The sequence below is a fragment of the Gymnoscopelus braueri genome, assembly GCF_963280865.1.
Source record: "Gymnoscopelus braueri genome assembly, chromosome: 12".
NCBI classification, from domain to species: Eukaryota; Metazoa; Chordata; class Actinopteri; order Myctophiformes; family Myctophidae; genus Gymnoscopelus; species Gymnoscopelus braueri.
This window is the reverse complement of record NC_137614.1, coordinates 24,764,688-24,778,883: the sequence shown is the minus strand read 5'-3', so window position 1 is coordinate 24,778,883 and position 14,196 is coordinate 24,764,688. Positions and strand designations below refer to the sequence as shown.

The window sequence follows — 14,196 nt, the reverse complement described above, 5'->3', positions numbered from 1 at the left end:
GGGTAGGCCAATCAGGTGGAACCAGAGTGGTTCACACGTCATTAATCAATACACCTTTCATACAAGCTGCTCATTAACATCAAAGACAAACCAATTACTCCTGGTGATAATCACTGCAGCCTAAAGTGGCTTAATTGGACATCAAAGGGCCACTTGGACATCAAAGCTACATTACTCCCGCCCAGCTCCAGCCCACAGCCAAATTGCCCATATAGGTCTGCAGGCCAGACTCACTCCTGAAATAAAATACAAATGAGATTTCTGGAGGGAGGGTTTACCAGGCTACAGCTTTGCAGCCACACTTGAGTTCTCTACAAACTTTGGCAGCCTCTGGCAAGAGTGTCCATAAAGGTGTCCACGAATCAGCGACTTTAATCCATCCATATTTGTCAGGAGAGGGTAGAGATTGCATAGCTTTCAGGCTTCTGGACCAAATGCCAGATTGGCAAACTGCTCGATTTCAATGTAGTGCAGCCCGTGTGGGAGGAGTGTTTTCCATTGAGAGACTATTAAAACTTGTTTTGGCACCCTTTAGGATGCATTCAGATCACCCAAGGGACATTTGTACCAAATTTCATGTTTTATGAGATTATTTTTTATGAGTGTCTTTTGCATCATCTGTCAACACTGTACACGGCCATTTTCAATTTAGTCAATAACTCACTTCCTGTTTCAGATCATTTCAGGCACCCCTTCTAGGATGTCTTATGATGACCCAAGGGACATGTATGCCAAATTGTATGCTTTTATGAGATTCTTTAGTTGTCTTTTGAGTCAATCGACAACACTGTAGGCGGTCATTTTCAATTTTGTCAATAACTCACTTCCTGTTTAAGATTTTTTTGGGCACCCCTTCTGGGAGGTCTTGGGATGACCCAAGGGACATGTATGCCAAATTGTATGCTTTTATAAGATTCTTTAGTTGTCTTTTGAGTCAATCGACAACACTAGGCGGCCATTTTCAATTTTGTCAATAACTCACTTCCTGTTTCAGATTCCATTGGGCACCCCTTCTAGGATGTCTGACTTAGGATGACCCAAGGGACATATGTGCAAAATGTTATGCTTTTTGGAGATTCTTTTGGTGTCTTTTGAGTCAACGGTCAACAGTTTAGGTGGCCATTTTGAATTTTGTCCATAACTCACTTCCTGTTTAAGATTTTTTTGGGCACCCCTTCTAGGATGTTTTAGGATGACCCAAGGGACATCTGTATAAAATGTCATGCTTTTATCCGCCGTAACGATTTGGCAATTTTTTGACGTTAATGCCCCCTATGTGTTTTTGCAGGTATACACCACCACACTAGTCTGCTGGTTATTTATTGTTTTGTTATGTAAACCCAGGGTCTTTAATAATAGCCGTTAATAATAATAATGATTATCATTATTATGAATAGGTCAGAATTTCACCAGCCCTTTCATTTTTTTAAACCGCAGGCAGTTCCCTAAGAGGCAGATGACGTAGATTAGATGTGAGCTATTCTGAATGCCATTGAAGTCCATTAAACCAGATATAGTGACGTGCAACCCCCCGGGCAGGCACTGCACTGAGCACACCTCGCTCTATCTCTGTCTCTCCAATCCCTTATTGCGCTGCGCACACGTACACACACGCGCGCGCTCTCCCTGCTCTGCTGTGTGTCACGTTGGCTGAACAGAACTACTACAGCGGCCAGCCGCCTACACTGCGTCTACGAGCTGCGCAGCTGCGCAGTGGATTCACAATCACAGACCGGCTGATTTCTACCTTTTGTTTTGCATTACCTGCAGTGGCCAGAAGCTCGCTCGCTCTCTCTCTCTCTCTCTCTCTCTCTCTCTCTCTCTCTCTCTCTCTCTCTCTCTCTCTCTCACACTCTCTCTCTCTCTCTCTCTCTCTCTCTCTTCTCCTCTCTCTCTCTCTCTCTCTCTCTCCCCCTCTAGCACGCACATGCGCGCGCACGCGCGCACACACACTCACACATATACACCACCAGCACCAAGGGAGCGATCAATACACTAAAAGCCCAGGGAGAATTTAAAGGGAGAACCAGAGGAGAGAATCACGTCAAGGGGGAGGAGGAGACGGGAGGAGGAATTATGACGGTACGTTTATGTGTTTATTTCTATTAATGAATTAGATTTTTTTGACGGTGTGTGTGTTGACGTCGTTTGACCGACAGACCTACAATCCGCCTTTATGGGTGAAGGTACACAAATAAAAACCCCATCGTCAGCAGGTTTTGAATGTGAGAATGAAGCAGCTTCATGCCTAGATGGTCGGTTTACTACTGGACGCTGTGATGATTAGTAGCTCTCATCCGCCTTTTGTCCGCCGTATTATGGTTATTTTTGTTGCAATAGTTGTTGCTGTTTAATGTTATTAAACCAGCATTTGCCTCTGAACTGATGAAAAGAACAGAAATACGTTGTGCGTTTCCTCCAACGTATTTCTGTTGTTTTCATCAGCCTTGCGCCACCACACTGTTCTGTTGTTGATGTGATGAGATGAGCAGAGCAGGGCAGTAGGCTATAGCCTCTAAACACCTCTTAGATTAAATTAATAAAAGCGGCTCTAAAACCCAGGAGATACACACACACACACACACACACACACACACACACACACACACACACACACACACACACACACACACACACACACACACACACACACACACACACCCTGTAACCGTGTGGGAAGCTGGTTGGGGTTGGGGTCACATCTGACGTGGTTCAGGTTCGGTTATTATTAGGCTAAATGTGTCTGAATGGGAGCTGCACGAATCATTATTGATAAATGGAGAAAGGACTTAAAGAGACCAGGTATCGTGTTGGGGTGGGGAGGTATAGCCTAGTGTTACTGTTGTACTGCATGGGACCAACAGTAACAGGTCCATTTGGCTCCCTGAACCAGATTTCGACAACCAGCACAGATGCAGGTGTCTCCCTGCTCCCTATCTCTCTCTTTCTGTTTGTGGCTAGGCGTGACTGTGTGTGTGTGTGTGTGTGTGTGTGTGTGTGTGTGTGTGTGTGTGTGTGTGTGTGTGTGTGTGTGTGTGTGTGTGTGTGTGTGTGTGTGTGTGTGTGTGTGTGTGTGTGTGAGTGAGTGATTGCTGGTTAATATTTAACATGCTAGAAGTTGTTGAGTCCAACTTTCACACACAGATCTTTACTTAATGACTCTCCACTCCAACACCTCAATGCAACACAGGGAAAATAGTGTAACATCAGAGAAAAGAGAGAGAAAAGTAGCCTATACACATTGATTGATTGATTGATTGATGTAGTTTATTTAGAAAGACATGAGAATAGTACATGACAGTATATAACAGTACATGGAAGTACAAATTCACAATACAAGGTCTACTAAACTGGAAACCCTCATTAAGCACTAAGCTTGTTTAAGATGAGAACCCCATGCACACAAATCATGATGACATAGAACAGTAACACAAGAATGACATAGAACAGTACACATATTACTCATGTAATGAAATAGAATTGAATAGACCGAAGTCAAATGAAATAGAATAGACTAAATAATAGTATTAGTTTCATGGTTGGATACCGTCTTGTTCTGCGAGCCTATATATTTCTGTAGCTAATTAAGCTAATCATTATACGGTATGATGGTAATGTTAATTAAAGGCAGGTTAAAGAAAACTAATGATAGCAATAACTAATGGATTAATAACTAATTGATAACATGCTGATATATGCTATATACATATACATATATATATATATATATATATATATATATATATATATATATATATATATATATATATATATATATATATATATATATATATATATATATATATATATATATATAATTTATTTATTTATCTATTTGTTCACTACTGGATCCAGTAGATAATATCCCTGGTTTCTATGGGAACACCAGTAACCAATAATAATACACCTGAAACATCTGTCTGCCTCCATCACTGTGTGTGTGTGTGTGTGTGTGTGTGTGTGTGTGTGCGTGTGCGTGTGCGTGTGCGTGTGCGTGTGCGTGTGCGTGTGCGTGTGCGTGCGGTGCGTGTATGTGTGCATTTGTATATGTGTGCATTTAGACTGACAGCTTTGGATCAGACAGCAATACTATATAGGGGTCACCTCAGGACAGCACAGTGAACTGCTCTTGGATTTGTATCAAAGTGTTCTTGAGCAAGACATACTGAACTGATGAGCGGGCTGTCACCATCACTAAATTCTACCTGACGATTAATTGTCATACAAAAATAAATAAAAAAAACAAAACGAAAACAGAATAAATCATGTGCTATGGCTAAAACAGGCTATAATATGTAATAAATGTACACTTTAAACAGCTGTAATAGCTGATCTACAAGCTGTGAGAGGTTGTAGATCAGCTATTTTTGAAAATGTATGAACATTGTTCGACAGATGAAACGATCTGATGATTATGCAAAATAATTGTGATTATCTCAAATAATGGCGATCAAGTAATTACGTAATCATTGTGACAGGGTGGTGCCTTGCATGGTTGCCTCCACTGTTGGTGTGAATATGGGTGTGTGTGTGTGTGTGTGTGAATGGGTGAATGTGGGTGGTTTGTTTGTTTTGTTAGTGTGTTTGGAGAGGAGAGAAGATGCTGTTAGCCTCCAGGGACAAATTAGACAGCGGTGAAGACGCTGTCAAGTGATGCTAAACTAACAGTTGAAAACAGCATGTTCAACAGCATCTTTATGGTAACACACTACACCACTGTTAGCGCTACTGTGTTAGCAGCATCATTGGTAACAGTCCAAGGCCTGGAAATGTCACTCTGCATATATGTGACCCTGTAGACACAGACACAGTAAAAACTAGGTCGCATACACATACAGCCATGCATTCATTGTGTGTGTGTGTGTGTGTGTGTGTGTGTGTGTGTGTGTGTGTGTGTGTGTGTGTGTGTGTGTGTGTGTGTGTGTGTGTGTGTGTGTGTGTGTGTGTGTGTGTGTGTGTGTGTGTGTGTGTGTGTGTGTGTGTGTGTGTGTGTGTGTGTGTGTGTGTGTGTAGCATGTAATGCCACTATACCAGAGAGGGAGAGAAAGACAAACAGGCCAAAAAGAAAGAGAGAGACACGCACGCACGTTCGCACGCACGCATGCACGCAAGTGCCCTATTCTGGGCATGTCATTATTGGTGAAAATGTTCAAACTTTTTCCAAAACTTGTAGATTGTCTATATGCTACTTTTGCGTAACATTACTGTACAATAAAGTATACAATATGGCATTAATTTATGAAAAAACATAAAAGTTGAAATACATACAAGGTTTCCTCCTGACAATGATGATATATAGTATTACCTAATGTCAAACCAGGGATTTAGCCTCTATAACACACAACACAGCTCACCAAAACAGGTCATACTTTGTATATTATGTTAATTTGTATAAGTTGCATAACTCCAGGTGGCCATGTGCTGTTTGCAATAATAATAATCATAATAATGTAATAATTGTATTTGTATTGCACTTTTCATTCACAGGGAATCTCAGAGTGCTACATAGTTAAAAAAAAAACATATTATCAATCACAGAAGGTTAAAAACAGGGTTAAAAATGTCAAGCACAAAATAATAATGCTGACAGTAACACAACAACACGAAAAGGCCAATGGAGATCCTCAAACCAATCCATTGAATCTGGACTCAACAGAGAGGGTCTGGACCCCACAAAATGTCATCACATTATTTAGGGGGGTTGCAAGACCCCCTAATTTAACGGGTTGCAATAGAAAATAGAATTTGAAGGTTAACATTTACAGCAGTAGTAATATTTGTGGTAATCTTGTGAAATATAAATCATTTTAATTCATGGTATTCATAGCATATCGATTTGTGTGTATGACATATGTATCAAATGTCCAAACAAGGATAGAAAAGTATACTGAGGACATTGTGCTAGTTCTATTATTAACAACATTAAATATATTTTAATTCAAATATTAACATTAACATTATTCTTGTGTTGGACAAAAGACTCAGAAATGATTGGAATTTAGAAGTGTAAATATGACAATGAACGCTGGCAAATAACTCACAATGACATCAAAATGAACTGCACTTTGACCACTCTTATCACAGGGAGGGAGAGCCCCTTGATCCTTTGTGTTGATGATCAACTACAATATGAATGATTTAGTATTATTTATGTTCATTCTGTCATGGTGATAAATATAACCGAAACTAAATTGAGTCAGAGATAGAGAGTAAAGTAGAGAGAGAGAGAGAGAGAGAGAGAGAGAGAGAGAGAGAGAGAGAGAGAGAGAGAGAGAGAGAGAGAGAGAGAGAGAGAGAGAGAGAGAGAGAGAGAGAGAGAGAGAGAGAGAGAGAGAGAACGGTAGAGAGAGCAGGCATTATGACGCCATCATGGCCTGCCAGCATACATTTTTGTCGACTAGATTTAGTGTAGATTTAGTTGACTAAAATCTTATAATATTTAGTCAACTAAAACTAGACTAAAAGTAAAACCTTTCAGATGACGAAAATATGACTAAAACTAAATGGCATTTTATTCAAAAGATTTTGCTGTCAAGATTAACACTGGGAGATAGGGAAAATGCAGAAAGACAAATGCAAAGATATAGAATGAGGAAGTGTGTCAGGAAGAGAGAGAGAGAGAGAGAGAGAAAGAGAGAGAGAGAGAGAGAGAGAGAGAGAGAGAGAGCTGTGAGCAGACATGTGAAGTCAGACAATAACGCATATTCATTTATAAACTCCACTTCATTCATTCAACTTCATCAGTTATTTTAAGTTCATACTGACTACACTACAGTAATTAACAGAGAAACACTATACTACATACACTACTTCACCACTTTTTTACTTCTGTAAACCTGTGATGTGACAATAAAGCTGATTCTGATTCTACATACACCAGCTCAGTGGCCTTGTGTTTAGAGTGTCTGCCCTGATACTGGGAAGTTGGTGTTCAATCCCTGGCTGAGTCATACTGTCACAAAGACTATAACAAGACTGAGATGAAATCTTATTTGGAAAATTTGCTGTATTGGCTCATTTGAAATACATTTGCAAATTTGAGATTTCTTTATGTTTTCCCCCCAAAATCGATTCGTTTATGTAAATCATTTTTAAAATATAGATTACATCGATTAGTTTGATAAACTGTTTTTATTTTATTCTTTATAAACGAGCACACCTATCCGAGCTGTGACCCTTAAAGGAGTAGTTCACCTAAAAAATTACTTATTTTCTATCAATTACACACTCCATGAAGCCTTGAATTCATGGATTTGTTTTTTGTCGCATTCCTGAGCCAATAATTTGATGGTAGGGTCATCGGTCAATAGACTCAGTAGGAGACTCTATGAATCTCTGGTCATCAAATTATTGGCTTAGGAATGCGACAAAAACTAAAACATCTCCATGAATTCAATGCTTCATGGGGTGTGTAATTGATAGAAAATAAGTCTTATTTTGGGTGAACTACTCCTTTAACAACACCGCTCCCCCAGACCGTCTGGGAAAGGAAAACAAGCGCACACTTGGGAGTCATACGAGATCCTCGGGGGGAGAAGGCTTCTCAGCCTTCTCTAAAAATGGTACCCAATGCCTCCTTGCTCAGCATCGTGTTGGATTGGGGGTAAGTCCCTGTGACATACAGTACTAGCGTCATGTCCAGGGGGTGTACATCAAGCTGCCTCACGCTACGGATACAGGAGATAGGCTCCTGACCTATGGCCCGACTCCGCAGGCTACTTAATTACTTCCTACATGCTGACAATACAGTGCACGCATTCGGACAAATTATATAACCTTTTCCGGTATCAATACGTCAACTACACACTGCTTTAGGCATAACGAGTACATACACTGTAGTAGACTTGCTTTATTTTTTGATTTCCCATTTACGTTATCTCCATATTAATCAAAAACGCTACTGAACTAAACTATTGAGTCCATGTTGTGTTGTTAATCATTTTAATTTAATTCATAAATCAATCGTTTCTCCAGTGACTATTTCATAACAAATAATAAAATTGCAATCCACACTTTAATTAATGTAACTTTGACCAAAAAAAATAACTGCAATGAAAATGTATGTGTTGGATTATCTTTCACTTGCAAGCAAGTTCTAAGACTCTGCAAATTGACTTTTATATTATATATATTCATATGTATATCATATTCATACTGTATATACAGACAGGTGACAAATTAAAGGGAAAACCTGAATGGAGAAACATAATGAATACATAATAAAGGTGGATGGTAGTACAATTAAGCAGTTAACAGCCTTTAATTCTCTGTGGAATTAATATAAATGCTGCGCAGACCCAATTGACCTAGATTTTGGATCAAGCAGGCAAGAGAAAAAGATCTAAGTGACAATGAAAGATGGTTCATTATTGGGTCACGGATGGCAGGAGATTCAGTTACAAAGACTGCTCAACAGGCTACTGGCTAGTGTTTCAATAGTAACAGTGAGTAACAAGTGAGATCTGATAGGGTTGGAAATTGCGGTTGAAAGAACACATTCAATGACCATGATGCTTGTGTATTGCGATATGTAGGGAAAAACTGAAAAGCACCTCTTCTTTAGATTGACTGAGAATGTCATGACATGATCAGACTGTGTCAGCAAGAATAGTCCATCATCAACAACATAGAGGGGGATATTATAGTAGGGCTGCAGTGCATATTAGAAAAATAATACACATTTTAAAAACCATAGATAATGGTGTAACCACATAAAAATGAGAAATATTGAATATTTTATCCACTTAAAGTGGATGAAAGGGTTCTCATAAGGAAATGTTACTTTATTTTTAAATATCAAATACAAATAGATTGTATTTGCATTTTCTCTATTGTTTTTGCCAGTTTTTGTTACACTGAGCGTGACATAATGCTGAGAAAATCTCTGTTTTCTTAATAGTCTTTAACAAATTATGTAAAAATGGTTAAACAAAACATGTTATTACACTGAAATAGAGGATTATGTTTCATTCCACGTTTCATTATTCCACAGTTTTCCTATCATATTCTTAATAAAAAATACTGGTTACACCACTTGACATTGTTGCTTCTACAAGCCTTCTAAATCCTGACCCAAGTTTTGAAAAAACTTCAAATATGTATTCAAAAATTAAAAACAAATGATGTTGCTATATGCTGTACATAGCAACAAGAACCCCAAAAGGGGTTCCCGGATTGAAAGGTATAGTTACGTAATGGGGTTCCAGGTCTAAATGGGACCAAATGCTAGAGTACTTAAAAGGTTTGCTGCCTACAAAAGAACAACTCAAAAGCACTAAAAGAGAAATCTGGGGTGATCCTGAAGAATCAATCAATCAATCAATCAACTTTATTATCACAACACAGATATAGTTGAAGCCAAAGTGAGGTGAAACTCTTATTTATGCGGGCCTTCACATTTGCTGTAGAGTAAGACATAATTAGAAGAAAAGGAATATAAGATACGTATAAATAAAAAGCCTGAAAGAGCAGCATGTTCAAATCTGTATGATGTGAATTAAAAGAGGTCCTAAAATACATGCATTCTCTGTAGTGCAGGTCATCATGTAGCTTAGAAGGTCCAACATGAAATCCTAAATCACATTATATGTGATTGATTGATTGATTGATTGGTTATATTGAAGAGCTTCCTTTTTTCTTTTTTTATGGTCTTCCACCCAGCACCTGCTTTGGATAATGCACGCACAGCTCATTCAGTATAATTAATTATGAAAAGAAACATACAAAATCTGTCATCAGTCATAAAGATCAACATCAGCTGCCTGACAACCCACTTTTACAGTGTGGCCAAAAATAGCAAAAGTAGCAGATCTACAAGCTCAAAACGCGTCGATTCACGCTGCATTTTGAGCTTGCAGATCTGCTACTTTTGATACATTTGTGTGACACTGTAGTATGATCAAGTAGGGCATTAATTTACGAAAAAAAACACAAAAAGGTTAGAGATAAGTGGTTTCTGCCCAACAGCAACAAAATCGTATGGGCTGGGGTGGCTCCTGTCAGTGGGGGGTGTTGAACGGGAGGAGTACGACGGAGGCGTTACGTATTTCTGGTGGGAGCTCCTCGCTAGCAAGTGAGCCAGTACGGTCCAGTAGCATTGGTGAAAACATAGAAATGTGTGCGGTGGATTAATTGAAATGCTTAATAAATTGGAAGAAAAAAGGGGGAAATGATACAAAAAGCTAAGCTTGTATGTAACAGTCTTAGGCTGTGTGTGTGTGTGTGTGTGTGTGTGTGTGTGTGTGTGTGTGTGTGTGTGTGTGTGTGTGTGTGTGTGTGTGTGTGTGTGTGTGTGTGTGTGTGTGTGTGTGTGTGTGTGTGTGTGTGTGTGACTCCCCATTGAGTGTTACCATCTGCTGTACACTACCAGTAGAATGACTACACACACACACACACTCATGCACACGCACGCACACAATTACACACATACACACACACGTACTCAAGTTCTAATATTTCTGTTTGTTTTAGCTATCTCTTACATTATTTCTTTCTGTTTCTCTCTCTCTTCATCTCCATCTTTCTGTTTATCAGTGGATATGGGATAGCTGACTCATCTCTTAATATCCTTTAGTTCTAAAATCCTCCTATCCTCTCTCACTTCTTTTGTCTTCTCTAAACAAGTGGTTCTTAAAGTGGGGTCAGAGGGAACCCGGGGTCCTTGGGGGTGTTCCACCTCACCTGTTACCCACCTCACCTGTGTCTGATCTTTGATTGCCATTGCCCTGATTGAGTTTGCTGGTGTATAGAAACCCTGTTTGTTCCTCAATTCTATGCCCAGTCTTTGTGTGTGAACACAGCTCTCTTCTGCCATTCTTTAAAGGGATACTTCACTTTCGGCGGGGGGAAACATTTAAAAAATATATTACAAATAAATGAAAAAAGTAATGGAAAATTCATGGCCCCCTCACGCATTAGAGTGTCCTACTAATGTGTGAGGGGGCCTTTATTTTGCCATAACTTCTTTCATTTTTTTAAAATATATATTTTTAATGTTTATTTTATGTGAAAGTGAAGTATCCCTTTAAGTGTTTTAGGACTTTGCCTTTAGTGATTTTTGTTCTTCTTGAGGGTTTTTGTGTTGAGGTTTTTGAGTTGGACTTTTTGTTTGCTATAGAACTTCTGTGTGTTTGGAATTACGCTTTGGACTTCTAGAGACCTTTTGTGATTAAAGACTTTATTTGTTTCTGGAAATTGAACTCTCTTTTTTGACCCACGCTGTATCTGCACATGAGTTATCTATCACCCTATTGGGAAATCCCTCCGCCTGACAGCGCTGAGGCTGGGGTTTTTCCCAGGCCCTGACAATAGCATCAAAATCAGTTTAACCACTTTAACCCATATACGATCTGCAAGCTCACAATGCATCACGATGCGATGGTTTATGAACTTGTAGATTGACAATTTTTTTTTTACACTTTAACAACATTTGGTGCCATTGGGAGGGTCCAATGGCACCAAATATTTTCAGATGGGGGTCTGCGGCCAAATACATATCGATTTGGGAGTCCTTGAGATGAAAATGTTTGAGAACCACTGCTCTAAACTAGTTGTCTTGTGTTCTTTAGAACAGCCATCATGTCTAAGGCCACGGTCAAGAAGCTGCACTGGCGCGCCAAGGTACTGTCTCTCTGTCATATAGTATAAACACAAATATGATCTATTATGATTCTATTACATTTCACATACAGTAATAGAATGGGATGCATATTCAGGATACATTATTTTCCTTTATCTATATATTCTTTAAACTTTTTGTGTTTGTTGAATTTCTATCTTGGACCAAGCATCTGTGTTTATTTCCTTCATTTACATTCCTTTCTTCATTCTTTCCGTTCCTGCCTTCTGTCCTTTCCTTCCTTCCTTCTTTTCCTTTACTTTCCCTCCCTCTCTCAGGTGCAAGAGAGCTTTGTTCCATTGGGCGGAGCCTCAGGGGAGCTGGGCTTGGCTGTAGGCGGCGGGGCAGATTATGGAGAGTTCCCATTCGTCACGGCTGCCCCGGGGGGTGGAGCTACAGTTGGCGATGTCATCCTAGAGATAGGCGGGACGCCTGTACTGGGCATGACACTCGGCGATGTCAGAGGGGTCCTTAACTCCTGTCCTCATCCAATTAGAATAAAGACTGTCTCACCAGGTGAGTCTACAAGAAAAAGGTGTAGTTATATTGTATAGTTAACAGTTTTATAGTTACAGTATAGGACTGTTTACGGTACCAAACCACAAGCTACTGAAATTGTCACTAGACTCTAGAACTACAGAACTCCCGCCCAGTCTCCGGCAACATTGGACTGATCGGCATGAAACTATGCATGCATACTCCTTGGAGGCCAAGTAAAAACCTCTGCCCCAAATTTCTCACATCTGCATATTATAGCGCCACCAGGAGAACGATTTATGCTAAACCAATTTTTTTATGATACTCCTACAGATTTTGTCCAAACATCTTGCAAGTCGGTACACTTTACCTCTATAGTGCCGATTTTTCATATTCCATTCCGTGTGTGTGCGTGCGTGCGCGCGTGTGTACCCCGGATTAATCTGTGGTTGGTTCTGTATGCAACTGTTTAATACCTTCTCTCTCTCCCTGTCTCTCTCCTTGTCTCTTTGTCCCTCTCTGTATGTTTGTCTCTCTGTAGGTATTTCTCTGTGTAAAGACCTCAGGTTATTTCTCAGTAAATGTTTCACTCCATCCTCCATGGACAGTCAACTCCAACAGCTCATCAGAGAGAACCTGTACCTGAGGGCTGTGCCTTGTACGTATGCACACACTCACACACACACACACACACACACACACACACACACACACACACACACACACACACACACACACACACACACACACACACACACACACACACACACACACACACACACACACACACACACACACACAATACATGTGTATTATGATGCATTATGATGTATTATCTTGTGTCCTTGCTTACTGTAAGTCGCTCTGGATTAAGAGCGTCTGCTAAATGCCTAAACTGTAACACACACACACACACACACACACACACACACACACACACACACACACACACACACACACACACACACACACACACACACACACACACACACACACACACCCACCCACCCACCCACACACACACACACACACACACACACACACACACACACACACACACACACACACACACACACACACACACACACACACACACACACACACACACACACACACACACACACACACACACACACACACACACACACACACACACACGCACACAGGCTTGTGATTGTCCATAATGTCCGATGATGATTTACTTGTTCATCTTCTGGTGGGTGTAGAATCTGATCCTGGATGCAAAGCTGCGGGAATGTAAAAGCAGGGTTGTGGGCTGAGTTTTATGGGCATGCCTCTTTTCATACTTTGCTATGCAGTATTAAGTGCACTGGTTCTCCATATACGCCACACCCTGTAAGGAGGGAGGGCACCAGAGGGCACTTCCCTTCAGTGTGGTCTTTAGTTGGTCCTTGAACTTCTTTTTCTGTCCACCAGCAGTGTGTTGGCCAACATGTAGATGGCTGTATAGCATCTCGTGGTTAAACATGTGTATACAGTAACGTGCGTAAGCCAGAGTTGATACTGGTTCAGGGTAGACTCCAAACTGCAGCAGCCTGGCCGTTCCAGTACCTCAGCCTTCCAAGTGATGCAGAGGACCTGCTGGAGGTATCTTACATGGAAGGTTCTGAGATGGTGGCTGTGCATGGTCCATGACTCACATCCATACGTCCATACGAGTGAAGATACAGACTGCCTGGTAAATCAACAATTTGGAATTTAAGATTGTTGTTCGGGAAGACATTTCTTAACTTAGACAACCAAATGAGGATGTAGCTTGTTTGAAATGGTTTTCAATGTCATTGTGCAGGCAGCAGATAATATACTGGCCATTGAAAGCAGGTACGGTGGACAAATTGTTGGGTGTAGTCAAGTGGGAGACCTGCATTCATCATTTGACAGATAAACTCAGTTTTGTGGGTGTTGATGGTCAGTCCCATTCTCCGCTATGCAGTTAAAGATATTGAACAGGACTGGGGCCAGTACACAGCTGTGTCTGATTGACTCTGACTCCAGTCTGTATAACAAAAAAAAGAGGTTCTCACTACAACTCAAGCTTAAGGATAAACTTGGGTGGGCATCCAAATGTCCTCATGACCTGC

The 14,196-nt window shown here is 40.4% G+C and overlaps 1 protein-coding gene across 1 annotated transcript in view; it reads left to right on the top strand.

Annotated features, from left to right (window-relative positions):
* The first annotated feature begins 2,057 nt into the window (after window positions 1–2,057).
* Window positions 2,058–14,196, top strand: part of magixa (MAGI family member, X-linked a) — a 33,061-nt gene continuing 20,922 nt past the window's right edge. Inside the window, exons 1-4 of the mRNA XM_080443867.1 lie at window positions 2,058–2,082; window positions 11,568–11,619; window positions 11,896–12,133; window positions 12,636–12,752. Of these exons, the coding sequence (XP_080299993.1) occupies window positions 11,578–11,619; window positions 11,896–12,133; window positions 12,636–12,752 (397 nt within the window). The 5' untranslated portion in view covers window positions 2,058–2,082; window positions 11,568–11,577. The remainder of the gene's footprint in view (window positions 2,083–11,567; window positions 11,620–11,895; window positions 12,134–12,635; window positions 12,753–14,196) is intronic.